The sequence below is a fragment of the Cynocephalus volans genome, chromosome 4, assembly GCF_027409185.1.
Source record: "Cynocephalus volans isolate mCynVol1 chromosome 4, mCynVol1.pri, whole genome shotgun sequence".
NCBI classification, from domain to species: domain Eukaryota; kingdom Metazoa; phylum Chordata; class Mammalia; order Dermoptera; family Cynocephalidae; genus Cynocephalus; species Cynocephalus volans.
The window spans coordinates 87,219,812-87,242,726 of NC_084463.1; the positions used below are offsets into that span (position 1 = coordinate 87,219,812).

A 22,915-nucleotide genomic window follows, 5' to 3' on the forward strand; every position below is an offset into this window, starting at 1 on the left:
TCATGTTGTTCACTTATGTTTAGACAAAAAAAAATAAAATAAAAGCATCTGAAGAAAACAGTCACTGCATCTCTCCTATGCACAAGCTTGCTGCCTGGCCTGCCCTCTGGAATCACGACAGCACACTCCGATGGCAGCAGCTGCCAGAGAGCGTGACTCCCCCTCTGCTGAGATAAAATGACACAGCCAGAAATGCAAACTAATAATGTTGTTTTCGTTCATTTATTTGAATGACTTTTTTAGTTTGAGAAAAAAAGAGAGACCACAACTTGGTAAACAAACATCGATCTGTCACTGATCTCGCTCTTCCAAAACAAATGATAACTGAGAAGCAAAGCATGGTGCATCTAATGAAGCTCCCAGTGAAAAGAATAATTACAATCAGTATTCGTTAAGCAAGTCCCAGTCATATGTGAGCCATTCCATGTGCTTTGCCTATTCTTAGTTTTTGGAATAAAGCTCCTCACCCAGAGTTTGTGATTCATTAGGTCTGAGGTGGGGCCACAGAGTTTGCATTTCTAATAATCTCCCAAGTAATGTTGATGCTTCTGACATAGAAATCACACTATAGGTTCACTTCGAGAATCATGTACTTCCATATTGTAAGCTCACAGCAATCATGTGAATCAGATATTATTATTATTATCTCCTTTTCAAAAGTAAGAAAATTGAAGTTGAAAGAGGCTAAGTGATCAGTCCAAGATCACACAGCTGGTAAGGGACACGAATGAGATTCAAACCCAGGAATATCTTAATGCAAACACCGTGTTCTTTCCACAATAGCATGACTGATAAGCTTTCAAGAGGATATATCAAACGAGTAATCATTCCCTCCTTCCTATTTGCTCCATATTAGGATTCTTACTTTGCAAACTCACTAAAATCTAGGGCATCGCCTGCCCATCTGAGGGTAAGAAAAACAACACTGCTATTATAAAAGGCTTGCTATTGGTTGGATTATTAAACGTACTTTCCACATTGCCCATTTGGTAAATTCCACAGCAGTCTCAGAGATGACTGTAAAATATTCCTCCAGCTTCTCCTCTTCTGGCTAAGGATCATACCCTTTTGCCTTACTGGAGCCAATGTGCAAATCAGGAGACTAGTTGTCATCTATCTACATTCAGGTCCAAATAAACAACTGCATCAGTGCCAGATGGAGTAACATGGTTAACTAACAGGAAATGTGAAAAGGCTTGGGATAGAAATTGATTAGAGTCTTAGCATAAGTTCACCATAAAAACAAAAGAAAAATCAAGCAAACAGTGATACTTTATTCAATCTTAGATGGCATGAGTAGAATAAGGGAGGTAAAATAATACCTAAAATAATACCAACATGGATGTCCTCTGTAGTAGCCAGAATAACAGCCCCCAAACATGACCACATCCTATTCCTTGGAGTCTGTGATTATATTACCTTATATGGCAAAGGGGACTTTGCTGTTGTAATTATGTTAAGGATCTTGAGATGGGAAGATGGTCCTGGCTTATCTGGGTGGGCCCAATGTAATCACAAGAGTCTTTATAAGAGAGAACTGGGGTGTCAGTCAGAGAGAGATTTGAAGATGTGACTCTGACAGCTTTAAAAATGGAAGGTCTAGAAACCAAGGAATGCAAGCAACCTTCTACTAGCTGGGAAAGGCAAGGAAATGAATTGTCCTCCAGACCCTCCACAAAAAGCAGCCCTGCTGACACCATGATTTGGCCCAGTAAAAGCCATTTCAGACTTCTGATCTTCAGAACTGTAAAATAATAAATTTGTGATATTTTAAGTTATAAGTTTGTGGTCATTTCTTACAGCAGCAGTAGAAAATTAATACATCTTTTATAAGATCTGACATTCGAATGAATGATAATATCCTGACCACAAAGCTCCCTGAAAGACCATCTTGGCTCAGGCAAAGGGAAAGAAGATTTCAGTCTTCCTCACCCAAAACTTCTGTGTATCACACAGAAGGCCACTGTGTTCATGCCCCAGCCCCCACAAACATATCCTACCAGACATCACTGAGGGCAAGAACATATTCTTATTCATCCCTAGGTTAGCTTTGAGTAGGTGCTCAGAAAACTGCTGTTGTGGTAATTCAGGAGGTAAAAAAGAGATCAAGCCCTCCTGAGAACTCTTCCTCATGCTGCTCAAAGAATAAGAAGTTTCCTGCTGTGCTGCACCAGCCGTCTTAACTTTCCCTTATACTGGCTGCTCCCACTTCACTCTGGATCCCACCAGGGTCTTGAGAGCAGGACCACATTGGGCCCACTGGTGAGAGTCGGGCACACCAAACAGTGTGCTGTAACTCAGGCAGACACATTATGACGTCCCAGAAAAAGGCACAGGAGGAGCATCAGAGGGAAATAAGAGGGCACCTGAGTTCAGCGTGAACTGTGGACACTTCTCTCAGGCGCTCTCCAGCCATCAGATACAACTGAATGTGCAGCCCATTGCTGGAGAAAAGACCAGGGCAAAAGGAGGCTTTTCTCCTCCATGCACAAAGCTAGTGCCTGCCAGTGCAGCAAAATGAGAACCAAATGTTCTAGGCCCAAATAGACTAGCAAGCACTTCTACCTTTCATTGATTAACTAATGAAAAATACAAGAAAAAATTGATTTCGACATTCACTCATGAGAATGTTTGAAATGTTCGAAGGTACTTGAGAAAAACTGAGCAAATTGACTTCAGTGAAGAACTTAGGAAATCCCATTAGCAGAATGCTAATGTGCTGAACTGGCGCTAAGCAGATGCAGACATCCGATGTCTTGCCTGTCTTTTTCACCTTCAAACTCCAAATCCCTGCATCAAAGCACATGTTATCTAATTTCCCCTTGGACATTTCCAGAGGTTTTTGTTTAATCGTATTCGCTGTGCAGACACTGTTTGTGACTGCATCTCCAGGGAGAAGAGTGCCAGACATACAGCAAGTTGTGGCTGAAAGGAGCAGACAGCCTTTAAACTCCAGGGCATTTCTGACCATCCGTAGTGATGCTAATGTAGAACCAGGCCTTATGTGTCAACTGTTTACAGACTCTCACCTTCTTCCTCCTTTCCTTCCCCCAACAATCCCACGCCCAGCCCCCAGCAATCAGCAGACCGTGTCCCTTTCTTGGCCACTAGGTGGCAGGCAGGTGCTCTGGGCAGCTCCAGTGAGAAAAAGTCAAGCTGCCCTCAGCTTGTGTGGCAGTGGAGGAGAATGGCCACCATGGGCTTGTACAGAGAGCTTAACATAAGCAGATGGAGGCAAACTTTTGCAGGAGCAGTGCTCCTAGTAGATGTGCTGATTTCCAGATATAACGACAGAAAACATTTCCTAATACAAACTTTCATATTTTTCTGTTGGTTTTCTCTTCATCATTGATATCACAATTCCATACTTATAAAAATGGTGTGATATATAAAAGTTGGAAAAAATTAGCAATGTTTCCTAGAATGTTGATGCTAGGTTTAAAGAACATATATCTTATTCTCACACACCATAGAAGAGTCTCGCCCAAATACCTATCACTTTTGATACTGGAAATACCTTTCAAATTTAACAAGTCATGCTTTCAATGTTTATTCTTTGGAATCAAACTGACTAGTATTGAGATCTTCCATTTATTGGCAATACATTATGAGCACATACATGCTATCTGTTTAATCTAATTCATTTCTTATAGCAACCCTGTAAGGAAGGTTTGTTAGGTTGTTTATACTGATGAGAACACTAAAGGTTAGAGAGATGACAAAACTTGCCCAAGGTGGTAAATGGCTAAATTAAGATTTGAACTCAATGTTAAAGTTAGGAGCTTTAGCTCTAAAACCCACTAAAATGTATGGCTTTCTCTAAAGCCTGAATTCTGAATGAGAAGGCAGACTGCCCTGCCACATGCTTAGTCACCCCATTTCCTGAGGGGGACAAAGCATAATGAAGGGGCAGGTAGTCTTTTACTATCCATGAAAATTAATGAGTCAGAATCTGCAACATTTTATAGCTATGTGCTCAATGTGAGCATGAAGAGGTCAGGGCCTACCAGTGGGAGGTGAATGAGAAAAGACACTGAGAATGGAGTCAGACAGTCCTGCAGCTATTAATGGATTTAAAATCAAGCTCTTAAGCACTCCAGCCAAAAGTTTAAACAGGTAGAATCTACAGAAGAGATTATGTGTAGCAGGCTGTGGAAAGGAGATGATGGGAATGACGATGCTGATGATGATAGCTAACTTTTATTGAACATTTATAAGGTAGCAGGCACTAACTATTGTCAGTGCCTCACACTAACTAACGATTCATTGAATCATTAAAACAGCCCCATTAGTTGGGTAACATTAATATTCCCACTTTATAAATGAGGAAATAGAGACAGTGAGGTTAAGAAAATTGCGCAAAGACAGCTGAAACGTGTTGGACCTTGAATTCCAATACAAGCAGTTTAACTCTAGATTCCATAGCCTTAGCCACCAGAAATTAAAAAGATTGTATTTGAAAGTATAGGAAGAATTTTATAGGAATCAATTGTATTAGTCTATTTCTGTTGCTTATAACAAAATACCTGGAACTCGGTGATTTATAAAGAAAACAAAATTTATTCTTTAGTTTAGGAGGTTAGGAAGACCAAAGTCCAGGGCACATATCTGTTGAAGGACGTGGTGGTGGCAACAGTGACCCAGGGGGGTCTCACAGGGCAAAAAATGGTGGAGCAGGGAGAGCAAGATAGTTCCTCATGCACTCTCCTTTTAAAACCCTCAGAACCATGCCCCTGACCACCATTATTAATCCATTTGCTATGGCATGGTCCTAAATCTAATCTCCTCTTCATGTCCCCACCTTTCAATCACTGTAATAAGATTTCCCACTCTCAACAGTGGGGATTAAGCCTCAACGAGGCTGGTGAGGGGTGGGGAACATCCAAGCTACAGCAACAATGAAAGGTCAGGAATGAGAAAGACATTTGAGAAACTATCACCACTATCTTTGATTTTGGTTGGTTCTCCTGCTTAACCTTCTTGACAAACTAACTGACTATCCATTGTCCCATTTTCATTTCTTATCCCTTCCCTTACCACTTTTTCTTTCTGTAAGACTTAAAGCCCTGGCTAGAACACTCTTTTGTATTATAATCTAGTTAAGGTCCAAAGATGATCTCGTTTGGTTGGGAAAGCAAAAATCCATAAGAAGGACATTTCAGTTTCTTGTCTGAAATGTCTGTATAATGCAGACAGCACTGACTTAAGCTAAATTGGTACAAGGAGTGCGATAGGTTTCCTAAAGACAGATACACATTAAGTACATGGTTTCATTTTTATCATTTATGATTTATTTTTATTTCCTTTATTCAAATAAAGACTATTTTTAAAATTGTTAGTGTAAAAGTGTGTGAGATTGTGGAAGATATATTTTAGAAGTGGTCAGGAACAGTTGAAATTCACCAGATATTTCTTAAGGATTTACTTCATGCAAATATTTAAGCCAATTTTTAGAATTAAGTGTATTTGACAATCTGGATAACTTTAACCCATAAGCAGATCATCAGAGGAAAATACTAGTTTGACCAATAAATTAAATAATGATTTCATCATCACTTCTTCAGAACTTGATTGAAGGTTCTACTTATATTTCCTCTCTGGATAAAAGCTACAACTTCAATCTAATCATCCCACCCCTGCGTCATCCTTCATATTTTACTTCCCCTGGTCCTTCACCTCCAGTCACTCATTTCTCCTACTTATTTTACCTTATCTTTTACAATCTCACTGATAGCACCATGGATCAGGTCCCTTCAACTTGTTGTCTGAAGTACTGACATAATGTCCTGAATCTCTGTTATTGACACACCACCCTGTTCCAACAGCTACTAGAGTGATCTTCCTAAAATGCAAATCTGACCACATTACGCAACCCTCAAATTAATTTCAGTGGATATACATGCCTTACCATATAAAATCTAAAACTCCTTCACATGGCTCACAAAGCTCTAATGACCTGGCCCTTGATAACCCGACCTTCCCAAACTTGGGTCCAACCACCAATCTGTTACACCAGTCCCCAATGTCCCCACTGCCAAAGCTCTTCCAACCAGTCTCCAAACACATGCTGTACTATGGTGCCGAACTGCATATAGTTCCCCAGATACACCAAGCCTTGGCCATTTCTTTGGTATGTTCCTGCCTCCACCAATGCCTACATTTGTTTTCCTTTCTTTTACCTAGAAAACACTTTTTTAACCTAGAAAATACCTCCTAAGGAATTCCTAACCCAAATATTGTATTTCTTTATATATTATATTTCCATTGGACTTTCTGGATCTCCTCATGTAGAACTCATCAGGTTGTAGAGTATCATTGGTTCGTGTGTTTTTCTCTGTGCTGACTGTAAGTTTCTTGTAGGCATTGCCTTCTATGTCTCCATCACCAGCAACAAATACAGTGACTGTTTTTAACAAGTTCTATAATAACTTTGTGTTGAGTGACCAGCAAATATTCACTGCTCTAATCTCTCTGGTGAAGACTTAGCTCCTTCCCTAATGGTAAATCAACACTCTATATTGGTTCGTTTTCCAAGAAAAAGTCAACTTTTCAAGTCTTGCTCGACCACTGCCTTATAAATGTACCATTTAAATATGTTTCTCTCACTGGACACAGAGAAAGTAAGTGCTAAAAAGATTTAGATCTAGTGGGTTGTAATGTTATAAATGATATATTTAAGGTGTTTTTTAGGGGGGTAGAAATGCTTTGAAGTAACTAATTAAATGATTTGGCTCTGCAATAATGGAAGTATATTTGTGGAGCTATAAAAGACTAGGTATGGATAATTTTGATGAATTGCATTTAAAACACTCCCTTTTTATAATGAATTGATATTCTTGAATGCTGTGATTACAGTGAATTTTAATTTGCATGTGATGTTAGTGGTCTCATTTGTTACTACTTGAATTTGATTAAAATGTTTTTGATTAAATGATGTAAATTATTTGGGTGGTGAGGTAAACTAAGCAATTTTTTCAAAATTCTGTTTTAAGAAATGTTCCTTCTAGTTGCATTCATCCTGCTTGGAAGTGGCATAGATGCACTGTATCTGGGCCATAATTCTGTGACTTAAGGATTCTTTACCTACCCTCAACCTCCATTCCTTAGGTAAAGATGGAAAAAACAAAGAGAAGATAAGAATATACTTTTCTATAGCTTTGGGGCTAAAATAAGTTCTCTACCATCCCTCAGTCACTTGGCCACCCTTTTTATGTCTCAGCTTTCATGTTTTCCCTTCTAACTCCTCCCTCCCCACATATGCACATGGCTTTTCATAGTCCTAGAATTTTCCTTAGTTGGCAGGCTATATCTGGTGTCTGGTGCAAGAAGAGAATAAATATTTATCAAGCTCCTTCAAAGTACTATGTGCCATTACATGTAATGTGTTATTTAATTCATACAACAACCTTGCAAAGTAAAGATATACCAATTTATAGCTGTGGAAACTGAGGCTGAGAGATATGAAATAATTTTCTAAGACCGTAATACTGAGCTTGTGACTGAGCTGCCTACTCCGTGTGCTGTTTGCTCTATACCTTTTTATATCCTTCATTATTCCCTGGAAAATATGTTCCTGTTAGTCTGAAAATGGAGAATCAGGTATAGAATTTCAACTCTGAATGATCTACTAAAAAAACTCCCAGAGGAGGTAGCACTGAAAAGAAGGATAAGTATCAGTGTTTGAATTGCTTAGGTAGGGGAAGGCATTGCATCAAAAGCTAACAGTAGGCACAAAGGTACAGAGTTTGGGGCCTTGGAGGGCTGCCTTTTTTCTCCTTATTGTAGGTGCCCCCTAAGGTCAACCCATGGTCCTTGGCTCCTTTCTACATATGCTCTCTTCTTTGGAGAATTCTGCCATCCCTACACTTTCAGATCTCGAGTATTGTCCTTCCTTGCACTCTAGTTGTGAGTCTGCTGGATGATTCTACTTCATACCTGGGACCACCTTGACCTCAACACATAGAAAACTCACCCTCTTTTATATCAATTCAACTCTTCTGTAATGATTTCTTTCATTCCATGTTTCCGATAAATGTAACAAATTCTTCTACTTCTCACTTTCAAAATGCTGCCATGCTTAATTTTTCCTTGTCCTCATTTGAACCATATTTAATCAGCTATTAGATACTATTGGAGTTTTATTTAAAGATATTTTGATTCTTTATTTCTTTATCCTCATTTTTATTTCCACAACCTCTGAACAAGTGGAATACCTTATCTCTGTACATCTGAATTAATACAAGGGTATTAATATGGATATATTGGGGAGAAACCCAGTATATCCAATTAACTCAAAATATTCAGTGCCTCTCCACTTCTGTTGAAAAATACACTATTGACAATTCAAGGTGTTTCATAGTATCCTCATCTTGCCTTTCTTACTTACCCTTTCAATCTTACCTCATGCTCCTCGTCAGCATCAATTTTCTGCATAAATCAACGTACTTCACCCATAGACCCCACAAAGTCCTTGCACATTGCTGTTTCTACAAAGTATTTACTATATCATTAATATGGGCTATATATGTTAACTTCTGTGGACTAGATGGTGAAGAATGATTTTATAAATGGCATAAGCTGGAATGGATAAGATACACAGACACACACACACACACACAACATGTACATATGCATATATACACACACAGAGAGAGAGCCTTCAAGTTATTATAATGTATGTGATGTCTTATTTCTGTAATATTTTAAAATTTTTACATGCCTTCAATTTTTATGAATTCTCCATACTACATAGAAAAATATTCTTTTTCAGTTTTGAATGCTATAGAGCTTCTATAGGAACATCTTTCTAAGAGGAAGAAAGATCCATTTAGCCAAATTCCATCCAAACTGCAACAACAGTATGAACACATTTATATATACACACACACTTCCCATTGAAGATAAAGCAAAGCAAAAGTCATTGTAACAATGGAAAATTCTGGAGAACTCAGACTATGTTTTAATACCCTGACGTTATTCACCAGTACATCCAGCAATTATTCATTGAAATGTGCTACATGCCAGGAACTGGTCTAAGTTTTGAAGATAAAGTGGTGAGCAAAACAAAATTTCAACCCTCACAGAGCTTCATATATATATAGTTAGAGAGAATGACAATACAATGTAAATAAATATATAATTTTATTTGCTATAAAGAAAAATGAATCAAGGTGGGGTTGTAGAGTGAGGTGGATTGGGGAGTAATTTGAAGTATTTTTAGATAGGGTGTCATGAGTAGCCTCTCTGAATAAGTTGAAGAGAGAGAAGAATGAAATGAGAAAATAAAACACAGAGAGATCTAAAAGGTGGAGGGTAAGATTTCCTGGCAGACAGAACAGCAAGTGAAAAGATCTTGAGGCAGGAACTAGACTGTCATTTTAGGGGATGAGCAAAACGTCCTTTGCGGTTGGAGTAAAATAAGAAATGGAGCGAATGGTAAGAGAAGAATGTAGACTGGTATTTGGGGATCAGACTAGGTGAGGTACGGATTTTGTATTTTGTCCTGAACGTGATAGGAAGCATTGGAAAGAGTGGCAAGAAGATAAGGGAAGAAATCAGAAATCCATTATGCCAGACTAGGTGAGAAATTATGATAATTTTAACTAGAAAGTACAATGATGAGACTTATTCATTGTTTAGATGTTGTATATAAAGGAAAGAGAAAAAGTAAAAATGAGCCCTAGGTTTTTTACCTGTGTAAATGGAAGAATTTGAATCTTTGTAATTCAGCCTTAGGGAGGAGTGATTTTAAGGATAAAATCAAGAATTAAGTTTAGACATGTTCATATTATGCCCTATGAGCTCAGAGGAGAAGTCCAGACTGGAGACTAAAACAAAAGGGTGAGGGAGAAGGAGCCATCTGCATTTGATGATGACAGGACAGAATGAGAAAGAAATTGGAACTGGAGGGTGGTGAGGTAAAGGAGAAGAGGTTTGAGGAAAGATGCATTTGTTTGGGGAACTGTTAAATTTAAGATTTCTAAGAGATATTTAAGTGGACAAGTGCAGGAAGCTGCCAGAAAAACTGGCCTGAAGACTAGAAGAGTTTGGGGGTTGAAGTACAGTTTGGGAGAATGAAGGACAGAGCCCAGAGACCAGATAAATAAAGGAAAGTCTGTGAACTAGACAAAGAATTTCTGAGTATTAGTACTACCTGAGTTATCTAAGACCCAAATACAAGTGATACCAAGCCATGAAAGGAGAAGAGTGTTTCAAAAATGGAGGGATCAATAGTTCCAGTTACAAAGAAGTCAAGTTAGACAGAGTTTAGAGTCATCACCAGATGTGACAACCAGATGATGGTTGATAATTTAACAAAAAGCAATTTCAGGCCCCATCTCTTTGAGGAAGTTTTTGTCTCCGAAAGGCTCAAGCAAAAATGGAAATCAGTATTCGTTAGTCAGGCAAAACACTCTCATTAATTGGCTACTGGATTCCACAACATAAACTTTGATAATGTGCGAACTACCAAGATTCATGTGGGGATACTCTTAGCCAAGCATCCTGTTGATGCCAAGAGCACCGAAACTCCATGGTAGCCTCCTCCAAGCCTCCGCTTGTGATGAGTTTCAGTTCTTGACAGCCTGCTTGCTTCCTCACGCCAAGTTTCATGTTCCTGAATCAACTGCACAGTATAGCCACACTGTGGAGTGAGTGTAGGAGCGAGCAAAGGAGCTCTGGGGCTTGGCAGCACTGCCATGAGCACGACACACCAAGTGTGCTAAGTGCGGATCAAACCCAGTCCTGAGACGTGTGTGATGAACAAGGCCCCCTAGGGGGCAGCAGAGCCTCACAGGAGGGGGAGAAACACCAGCACAGGGGTTGGTGGGGAGCTTCACTAAAGGAGACACGAGAGGGCAATACACGCATTTATGGAGAATGAAAGAGAAGTAATACAAGGGGTAGAAACATCTAAGTTGTTTATCAGACATCAAAAACCAGTAGGGTAGGAAAGAGAAGAGTTGAGCAGAAGTCAGCCACAGGAAAGCAAGGTTCTCTGCTCAGTGACTGCTCTTACCCAAAAGATAATAGTATGTAGGTACCATTTGCTAAAGGACCTATTATTCACCATGTTGTCTACTATGGCTAGATGATATTTTAGGCACTGGAGATATACAAATGAAGAAAATTCTATCCTTCCTCCAGGTAACTCCCCTCCTCGCAGTAGAGCCATAAATGTAAACAAATAATGTCAGTAAAAATTTATAGGTGCTTTAAGTCTTTGTAGTGAGCTCTGCAGGTCCACAAAAAAGGGAAGTATTTAATTATATGAAAGAGGACAGGAAAGGCCTCAAGGAAAGGAAGACATGATGGTATGGATCCTGGTTGCAGTGTACTTTTCCCTCTGCCCTTTGATTTCTCTAGTTCTTCCCTGAAATAATCCCTCATTTTTTTTCTCATTCATTTATTCTTTCGTTCAGCATATTTTTATTGAGCCGTGCCAGGATTTAGTCACTGCAGTGCACATAGGGATACATATGTGGTCCCTACCTGCAGGACGTTTACTATATTTTATTTGTGGTGAACGTGACAGTCACAAGCAAGGCAGTGAGCTCTCCCCAGTTTGTGTCCTCCATCTCCACTCTACACTGTGCCCTCTTTCTTGGTATGAGAAGAAAACTAAGACCTTCAGTTCTGCTATTTCAGTTCCTCGTGTGAGGAAGAAAGGTGATTAAAAAAAGAATATCATGTCTTTTCACTCAATCAACTCTTCTTATCACTTGTGCATTTAGCAAATAGTACTTGTGCACAATGTGCTGAGCTTCTGTCTCTCAGACCAAGGTGAGTCCAAGTACCACCATGACATTTTCCATTTTAGTTCTAGGAGTTTGATCTTTTCATCCCAGACACACACAGGTGTTATCTTCACCGTGAATTTAGAGTTTCCTAATTGATTGTCGACAGCAGCCAAGTTTGTCATCTCCCCATTAGATCCTAAGCTCCTTGAGTTCAGAGGCTGTAAAATGTAGTTTCTTCATGTCACCACAAAAACCAAAGACTATGCTGGGTATCTAGAAGATTCCCAATATGTGTCTAAGTATATGAGGGTACTTCAAAAAATTTGTGGAAAGATTCATCTTATCTTTCAGTTCTATTTTTCCAAGAACTTTTTAAAGTATCTCTGTATTATTCACAATCAGGACCTCATTTTGAATTCCAGCATCAACACTTAGCAACTGTGTGAACCTTAGTTCTCTTTTCAAGAAGGTCATTAATACTTCTCCCCAGGGTTGTAAGGATGTGTGAGGCAGTGTAGGAAGAGCTTCTAGCACAGCGCCTCGTGTATCTGCTTGTTCCTCCTCAGCCTCCTCCTTATTCTTTGGCTTCCCCTTGGTGTTTTTTTTAAATGAGTTTTCTTTTCCTTTTGATCATCCCTTTGGTAATTTTGGTTATTTTCTTTAACCTAGAGTTCTACAGTACAAACCTTGGAGTTTAACAGCCCAGATGTGTCCTGGCTTTGCCCCTTCTAACTGTGTGACTTGAAGCAAGTTATCTAACTACTCTGTGCATCAATTTCTTTATCTGTAAAATGGAGGTGATAATAGTACCTACATCATAGTGTGCCTGTGAAATTAAATGCTAAAATCTATGGAAAACATCCATCCTGAGTTAAGTAGTCTTGCTCCCATTACTCAAAGAGTAAATTTAAGAAAATTTACGTTACTCAAAGTCATACAGCTAATAAGTGGTATTGCTGAGAATCAAACCCATGTTAATTAACTCCGATGTACTATACTTAATTACTATGATATATTGCCTACCTCCAGCAAGCTGAAGCCCAGTCAGTTTAGAAAAATTTGAAGAACTATTGTATATTTATATGTGTTCATTTGTGTATGATTATATAGATGTGTGTGATTTTACATTTGTGCATATGTGTGTGTGTGCATGCCTATATATACATAGACACACACATACATATATACATGCACACATATATACAGATATATGCATATATACATACACACACACACACACACACACACACATACACACACATGGTTTACCTTTGAAGAATGCAGAGTTAGGGGTGCCCTCCCCCACGCAGTGGAAAATCCCATATAACTTTCTCTGGGGTTGTCCTATTGTGCTGAGACCTGCAGGAGGGGTGGGGTGGGGGGAGGAGGGCGTGGCTTCATTAATTAAGCAGTACTACTTAACTACTGAAAGTCTACTAATAGCTTACTATTAGATAGGCTAATTAACTGTTTGGTTAGGTATGGCATGCATTTATGACATTCATTCATGACATACCCAACCAAAAATTTTCCAACATATTTAATGAGAAAAATCTACATGTAAATGGACTTGCGCAGTTCAAACCCACGTTGTTCAACCATCTGCTGTGTGTGTGTACACACACACACCCACACACACACATATATATCCTGTATCACTACATACATAACCTTATCACACTCTGCCGTGATAAACTCCTGTATTTCTAGATCGCAATGCAAGTCCTAGTTCATACCTGCACATAATAAGTACTTAAGAAATACCAGCAAATGTTTCTTTGGTAATCTCCAATTATAAAATTAAAATAATCACACTTTCATTTCTTGTGATAGACATTTGGAATGTGGAAATCTGCTTAGAAATGTCAAAATTATTAAATTCATCTGTTGTGATTATGTGTGATTATAATAAACCATAAAACATCATCCTAAAACCAGGAGAAATATAATTCCTTTATTAAAATGGTACTCTTAAAACACTGTGATGAAGAATAGAAGGAAGCAGAAAGGCAGTCCCTGGTCGTAGACTTGTGATTTTACTCCCCTCCTCCCAGTACCATGGATAGGAGATGATTCTTTTGGAGCTCATCTAAGTGCACAATACAGGACTTTTCAGGGCTGTTTCCATCTCCTTGGGCGCCATTCCCACTCTTGGGCACTACTGCCGTAAGCGTGACCCCTCCCTTCACTCCTTACCCCACCCATATATATAGGGGCCAGGGACACTCCAACCTCCCTCTCCTACCCCTACCTCACCTTGCTCTTGTCAAAATCAAGTGATTTTAAGATCTGAGAGAAATGAGAAGTCAACTTCTTTGCAAAATTTAGACACACTATTTGTTCTCAAGAAGTCCCGAGACAGAAGAATAAAAGACAACTCCTCTGTGTACAGCTAGGACAAGAGGGGTAAAAAGGGCAACAGAGGTGAAGGAAGAGGACTGGAGGAAGAAAGGAGGGTGGCAAACAGAACAACTTGTTTAGTTAAGAATTGGTGAATAAACTTTTGTGTACAATAGAAAGGAAGGCCAGTTTAGATTGAGTTAGGTGTGGATAAATAGTACTGTCTTGCCATTGATAACCATTTCTACTTTTACCATTTTCACTGTATCACAGTTGTATATTTTCAGCTGTATCATGTAAAAGACATGTGTTGAGATGCTGCTGTATACCGGGTTCTATGCGAGGTGCTTGTTAAAAGAACAGACATCCCCTTGGCCCCATGAATTTTGCATTCTAGTAAAAATGATAATATGCTAGTAGGCAAACCGACATCTACATACAATATGTAATAATTGTTGTGAAGGAAGAGAATAAGGCTCTACTAGAGATTAACAGGGGAGACAAGCTGAGATGAAGTAAAAAGAGCATCATCTGTCTCCACATCACTTTCAAATCATAGCAGCATAAATTAGAGTATGTGAGAGCAGACAGTTCACGTGCGCTAGGTCTGGAGGGAGGGGAAAATCAAGGATTCATTAACCTGCAAGATTTAATGGAGATTATACTGGTCATGTCCCATATGAGAACTGATGGTTTCATAAGTATTAGGGGACATGTGGACATAACAGGACAAAATACTTTGTATCAGAACTATCTGGAAAAAACCTGCCAGATTATAGAAGTTACTAGTATGGGGGGGGGGGCAGACTGGTATGAAAGCAACATGATTAAGTACCTATTAAGATCAAGCATTTTATATAAATTATCTTACCTGATCCCCAATATTTCCATTTTACAGGTATGGAAATAGTAACTCAGAAAGCATAAGCAACTCTATTGACATAACGAAGCTAGTTTATGTTTCTTTTTTGGGGTAAGAGGCAAACTCTGAGAAGCAAGAGTGGATCTGGGACTTGTGATTCCTAAAACTCACTCCATTTGGAGAGCTTTGTTTAAGAAAAGGATTACAAAATGTGAGGACAAAAATAGGAACAGGGCCTCACAATGGGCTGCTGCAAGCAAGGGGCCGTGACACTCCATCAGCTTCACAGCAAATATATTTCCATAGAGGTGTACTGAGGTTGGAACTCCATTAGTCCCCAGGCAAAGAAAATCAAGTTGCTTGTACAAATTGCAACCAAGGTTAGTACCAAAGAGGGATCAGGCTTCCTATCCAAAAGGGTATAAAGAGCTCAAGAAAGGGCAGAGGCAGTGGCTGTAGCCAAGGAGATGGTGAAAAAAAATAAAAGAGTTGGAAAAATAGTACAGTGGTCTCTGTGCTATTTGTATTCTTATCCCTTAGGCCATGTAAAGACAGAATTAGGTCTAACAAATGGCATAGCTAGTGTTTGTAGCCAGCATTCTAGTGAGAAGCAATATACAACATAGTTAACCAATCTGGTAACCTTGGGAGAGTTCCTTAATCTCCATTCATCATAGCTCTTCCTCATTTATAAACTAGGGATAATAACAGCATCTAATTCATAGGACTGTCACAATGATTAAATCAGTAAATTCAGGTACATGGTGTCTGGTATATTCTGAGTGCTCAGTAAATAATGGTTTTTATTGTCATTATTACCCAGCTTCATGTGACTCCAGAGCTTTTCCAGTTGTTTATGTACAAAAATGTAACGAAAAATCCCTGATGGAAAACTGCTGCCTTTAGAAAGAATAAATTACTTTTCTGAAAATTCCTCAGTCTTAAGATAGAAACCAGAAACTTTCGATTAATGCTTTACTGAAATGTTCCAAGTAGATCCTGTTCTTCTATGGAGACCTTCCCTCTGGCCAAAATTGTGTTCCTCCTGAAAAGTTTTCCCTACTAAGGATGTTGTGTAAGATTGTAAAGTACCTGAGAATTGGCTTTAAAATCTGTGTCTTCCTAGGTTTCAATTGATTGTGAAACAAATAGCCGTGTTGAAGGAAGTACACATGAAAAGGCAATGACTTGAGATGATTCATGTCTGAAAACAAGTTCTCATCATAAAGTGGGATTAAAATGCATCCTCTGGGGATTCTCTGGAAGCTCAATGAAAGGCTTTCCTCAACACAAAGTTTAACACATTTTCATAATATCACCGTGCTGTAACTTATTAAACTATTCTCCAGTGGTTTGTTTGCTCTTGTTTTGCTTGGTTTTTGCTATTTTCCATAGCAGTGAAGGGAAGAATCCTTGTGCAGGAACCTTTGGGCTTCTGTTGAATTATTTCCTTAGAATAAATTCCTATGAATAGAATTACTGGGTCAATACAGTTGGTTCTTTACATTTTAATTGCTTATTTGCATTGCTTCCCCACCTGTCAACTTCTCCCTTCCCTTTATTTTTATAGAGCACAGCTTAATACGTTCCCTGGCAGTTTCTCAAATACTTTCACAACTTATGTTCACTTCTGACATTATTTTCTGGGGCTATTAATCATGCTTAATTTTTGTTTTTAATCTGAAATCTTTGAATGAATCAAATTGACATTTCAAGTCCGGTCAAAGATTTTTTTGTGTGTATGGAGACCACAAGATCTGCCACAATATTTAGTAAACCATTCCAATACATTTGCTCATATGGAGACACAGAGAAGGTAGCGGGATGCGATTGAAGTAGGGAATTACTCTGCAATATCACTTTGTAATATTAAACTTTTTAAATCTGGACTTACTCTTTCCTTCTAAACTGAAGATCCACAATGACTTTCCTTCTGTCAACATCTAGAATTTTCCTCTGATCAATTTGACTTGAAGGTTGATTTGGCCTTTCCTTCAGCTCTCTTTGGAACACTTTGGGATTGTTGAAATTATTCTACCACCTCACTCCTGTCTGTCTTCTGATACCACACTGTATCCCACTCCTTAACACTAATTGTCAGCTCTTCTCAGCAATGCCTCCTTCACAGCCCTCAAATTTTTGGTGGATTCCTGTCTAAGAAAACACCTGCCAGAGGAATGGCAGTCTGTTTGCATGTCAGCAGGGGGTAGTGGAGGGTGATTTATGCACTTGACCATTATGTAGTCAAATTTGACCTTTTAAAAAATAAGTTTACATTGTGCTCAAAGCCCAGCTCCACTAAGTACACACTATTACCTTCGCATATGACCTTTTCTGTCTCTCAAATGTGTTATCAGATTATTTAAATACGGTTTTTTTTTTCAATATAAAATGAAGAAAAAATGTAAGGTGTTAATAAAGAGCATGAGATTTGGAGGTAAAACACCTGGTTTCTATTCCCACTTCTTTGACTTAATAGCTACAGGGCCTTGGCCAGTAAAGGTTCCTGAACCAAGGTTCCTTATCTGAAAAGGTGGGGATAATAATTACGCTACTGAGTTTGTTGAGAGAAATAAATAGTATAGGAAAAGTGTTTCTATAATATTGTAAATGCTATTCAAATGTATATTATACCACTGTTTCTCTCTTCACTTTGTGACTTCCAGGATCCAAAATTAGGATGGTCAAACAACTATACCTTATTTGAGAACAATTCATTCTGAAAAATATTAAAATTATTGTAAGAGTTTTTCATTTCAAGGTCTGGCCTATAAGTATCAAAGCTGTATTGAGCACAAATCTAGAAGCCTAGAGTTTGTAAGAAAATTATCAGATTGAAGAACCCTGAACTCAGTATCTACCATATACCAGGCATTCAGAAATTTGTTGAGGGACTACTTACATTAACAGTGTTATAAAAGTTTTTAAACAGGTACAATGAGCAAGTCTATAAGGCCCTTCTCTCCATTAACTACGCAGCCTACTGTTCTTTCTGAGCACTTTGAACCATTCTCAGTGTATTTGCTGCAGTCTGTGTACTGATGGCTGCCCAGTGTATAACAGTCCCTCAGCCTCCACATTCTTATTACCATGAATCTGCTGAATATGTCCACTTGAATATTCCACCAGCATCTAAAACCCATTGCTACAGAACGAAGATTTTTATCTCTTCACTCTACTCAGTTCATTGCAGACAGCATTCTACACTTCTCTCTCCTGTACGCATCATCCAATAAATCCTACTCATTTTGCCTCCTAAAGGGTTTTGAAACTCTGCTCTATTTTTCATCTATAAAATCATTACCCCACAGCATTATCTCTCACATGCAGTATTCATCTCTCTCTCGCTAGTCTTGTTTCTTCAAGCTCATAGTATTTTATCTAAATGTCAACTCTGACTATGTTTTTTCCTAGCTTAAAGATCTCACAGTGTCATCTCATATCCTACAGGTAAATTCATGTCCTTTTATATACCTCTCCATCTGCATTTCCCTTTTACCTTCTCTTATTTTACACTTAAGTTACTACAATAAAAAATACTAAATAGTGTTTCCCCATATATACCATGTTGCTAAGCTTCTCAACAATTTTGCCCTTGATTTTTCTTCTCCCTGCCTACCCATCTTTTCACAGTGTACTTTCACTCATCTTTTAAGATTTATCTTAGACATCGTATCTCACTGAAGTTTTCCCCACCATTGTAGTATGGGTTAGGTAGCCCTTCCTGTATTTACTTCTATAATAAAACTTCTAACATTGTTTAGAAATTATCCGTTTACATTTTATCCTCTCACTCTAGACTGTGAACTTATCAATAAATGGCGTAGAGTTACCCATGGGCTTTTTATCACAGTATCTAGCACATGGAGTATTCAGTAAATGATTTCGAACCACATAAACTAAACCTACGTAGTACTTCTGTAGGGACCCAGATGAAGGAGCAAAATTTAAAGTTCTATCACTATATCTTCTACTGGTATCCTTGTTAACTCTGTTACTCATTTGCAAAATAAGGACAAGAATAGAAAAGTTAAATAATAAGCTTTCATATTCTGTTTCCAAATGTATTCACATTGTCATTTAAAGGGAAGTTTGAAAATAATATCAGCATTAAAACAGAGAGACCTAATTTCTAACCTTGGGTTCCCTACTCATAAACGATGTGATCTTGGGTTTACTGACACAGATTCTCAACATCTGTGCCTTCACAATGAGGATAATAGCACCTGCTTTGTAGTTTTAAGAATTGAGGATAATGTACAGAAAACATACTGACGCACTCAATACTCAATTGTTCTGATTATTATGTCCATTATAACTGTGAATATAATTACAGTAAACTAAACATTTTAGTTGAAAAGTGAGTTAATACTTGTAAAACACTTAGAACAGTACCTTACAAGTATGTGTATGTGTATATTTTAGTAAGTGTCTAAAATATATATGAGTTCATTATATAAAAGAAATGAAACTTTAAATTCATGTTTTATAAGCTATAAACTCTGAAAAAAACATTTTTAATTGACAGTTCCATATTTCTGAAATAAACTGAATTTGAAAGAATTTTACATCTCCAGTTGAGACTATTAAAGCATTATTAGTTACTTTAACAACACATTCTTGGTGAATGGAATAATGAACACGTGAATGAATGAATGAAAATGTGGTCTATCTAAGTACTTGGTGAACATTAAGCTGTAATGATAGCTATAGACAGTCAAGAAGGGTCCCATCTGACAGCAATGATTAGTTTTTCAATTTGTACTAATGCTATTTTCACCTTCTTTTGAATACAAAAACTAATTGAAAGTTCCAAAAAGCCTAAGGTATCTCTTGCTTTATTGCAATGAATTCTGCTCTTCTTGTTTAGGTTTTGGATTTGGATTTGGATGTGTGTGTGTGTGCATGTGTGTGTGTGTGAAAGCTTTGGTCAAGAGAGGTTGGATTTTGATAGAATAGGATGTTTAGGATTTATTTCATATTTCATAAATGGAGATGACCTGAGAGAGCATATGTGTGGGCCTGAGAGAGAAAATGAGAGAGAAGAGCTTATGATCATGAAGAATGAAGGTGTCTTAACTCATTTATGAAGGATTTAAATGATTAATTGGCAATTAGCCTAAAAGAAGATATTCAAAAATATGTTAAGAATCCTTTTGTGAGGAACTGAATGACCATCAGTAATTCATTATTCTATTACTATCTTTTAATTTAAGATTTAGAGTAGCATTTTGGCTACACAATCCAATTCACAAACAGCACAAAATATTCTGTATTGCGGTTTTAGCATCATTGGATGATTGGTGCTTCACAAAGAATTCTCTTCCAAGGTATTTTACTTCGTGAAATAAAGGCTACTCAATCTGATTTGTTTTGATGCTTTACCTCCTTTAACAAAGTCTTTAAGTTCTTGTCTTCTCTTCTTTTTGGCCTACATCTAAAGTTACTTGTGAACATACTTCTCCCCCCCACCCAAACCCCACTATTCTGTGAGATCTGTGAGGCAAGACCTGTGGATTTTTTAATCTCTATATCAGCAGAACAAAGCCCATTACCTAGAATTTAATAGATGTCATCTAAGGCCCACTGAATAAGTTAATCAATTACATCCACTTGGCTTGATGTAATATGCTGTTTTCATTCACATGTTACTTTTAACATCTTAAAAGAGAAAAAATAAATAAATAAAAGAAAAGCCTCTACCCCAGGATAATAATGATCTTGATTTTGTTACATGTTATTTTATTTTATGTTACTTCTGAGACAGCAGGAAAAGAAACTAAAAAGATTGCAACTATATCTGGGAAAACAAGTCTTACAACAGTAACTAACTTTACCATTGCCTATTGAATACTAGGAACATGGATGGAGTGGTACCATATAGGCTCCAGTTTTATAAAGGAAAAGGTAATAAAACCTAAAGAGTTTGGGGTCCCTGAAATTCTCTACTGACCAGGCTGTGACTTTGGTGAAGTCAGTTAAGTAAGTCTCAGTTTCTTCATTTGCCAAATGGCAATAACAATGCTTCTTGACCTACCCTATAGATTTAAAACGATTAGTAAATGAGAGGATTTCTATGAAAGCATGTTGGCTCGGAAAACTGTCATTGAAGTATAAGGATTCATCATGATGCACCGTATGGCAGACTAATGCTGGAAATTTCTTGACTTATTCTAGATGAAACATCTAGTATCTTCCAGGAGGGGTGAACTGCCAATTCTGATACAAAAGCTGATTGAAGCACGGTCCAAAACATAGGCAACCCAATGCTGACTGTCAAACTTCTGCCTAATGGTTACAGAGACCTCTTAAATCCAAGCCACATGTCTTCTCTCTTTTGGTACCGCCAGTGTCTAATAAAATATTCAGATAGAGTAACACTAATTGAAGGTTTGTTAATGATAAGTATTAGTTTAAAAAAACAAAAACTGATAACGGAAGGCAACATATTAAGGGCTAAAGTGTGGGTTCTAAACTTGGACTCTGTGTGTTCTAAACCCAGTCCAATCACTTAATGTGTGTCTTTCGTCAATTTACTTAATCCTTACAATCTTGTGTTTCTTTATCAGTAAAACAGAAATAATACTAACAGATCCTTTGCCAAAGGGCTATTGCCAGGATTAAATTTAGGTGACGTTCTAGTACAGTGTTTGACTCATGGTAAGCACTAAATAAATTTTAATTTATTGATTTTCATCTTTTTTTTTTAGATACTAGGAATTGCATTCCTTTTACCATTGACTATTAAGTGTGATGAATTCACAAATTAGCAGGCAATGTAAAAGGGTGGATTGCATGTGATCTAACCAAAAAGTAAAAAAATTGTCCCCAGTGTTATCCATATACCATCAGAGTCATCCAATAAGTATCACAGGCCGGCTATTGCATTGAGAAGCAGGAACCCCTGTTTTGGCATGGGGAGACCCTCTCTGCAGCCACGGCTCTTCCTCAGCCTGGCAGTTAAAGCACACAATCATGTCTTTCTGTTTGCTCCTGTCCTTGTTCGTGCTTACCAGGTACAAAGACAGGAGACTGGCCCAGCATAAGTCGGAAATAGAGTGTTTCACCCCCAAAGGGAGTATGGGGAATGGTGGGAGAGCAACAATGAGCAGGTAAGCAAACTGTGAGTGGCCTGAGGTGCTGTGAAATACATGTATGCAAGCTGGAGGAACAGGTGGCTCCCTGGTCTGGGTCCTTGCTCAACCGTGCATCTCATACAGTGTGTCCTACCTGGGCCACCACTGGTTTTCTGTGTGTGTTCGATTTGCAAAACCCATGCCATCCTCATGTGAAGTAATGGGAGCCTCCTGTCCCAGATGCTGCTGTTTCCCAGGGTTGTGCGCTTTGCATGTCTGAAGGCTTAGCTCACAGCCAGTTCTCCCCTGGGTTTTAGCTTATCGGTCAAATGGTTCTGGAGTTTGCAAAGTGGAGGAGATTGGAGGAAATTCACATTCCAGGACTATCCAATCACTGAATAAAACAAATGCAAAAACTTAGGACTGGTTTTCAGGGAAGGACTGCAATGGAGGGAAGACTCCATCCAGCCCCTGACCCTGGACAAGCCTAGAAATTAATCTGATTTACTTTGAATGCAACATCATCTCACAGCCAAGGGCAAATGCCATGCCAAACAGTGGACTGTAGAGGCAAGAGGCCTTTCTTGAACTGAAATCAGGAAAGCTAATCCTCCTCTAGCTACCATAGCTTTGCAGCTCCTTTACTTTCTTGTGTTTGGTGAACACTCTCTGTCGCTGCTCTGTGCATGTTCCTTCATACTAGGCATTCCCAAATGAGTTGTACCCAGTAAACTGGGATATTTGGAACTATAAGCATCAACTGAGCTGTGTTGCATGAAATGAACGTGCTTTATTGCATGGGACTGGGTTTCAAGAAAAGGGCTCTGGAGACAAAGACAGTCAAGATGGTTATTTAACAGTTCCAGAATGCTGGAGGAACCTTGAGTTGAGTAATAACT

General features: G+C 38.3%; 1 protein-coding gene across 3 annotated transcripts in view; it reads left to right on the forward strand.

Annotated features, from left to right (window-relative positions):
* GRM5 (glutamate metabotropic receptor 5) overlaps window positions 1-22,915 on the forward strand; it is a 496,288-nt gene that overhangs the window by 455,618 nt on the left and 17,755 nt on the right. Inside the window, exon 8 of one of the 3 annotated variants that reach the window (XM_063095387.1) lies at window positions 21,957-22,052. The exons of the other annotated variants lie outside the window; for them this stretch is intronic. Within the exon in view, the coding sequence (XP_062951457.1) occupies window positions 21,957-22,052 (96 nt within the window). The remainder of the gene's footprint in view (window positions 1-21,956; window positions 22,053-22,915) is intronic. 3 annotated transcript variants of the gene reach the window in all.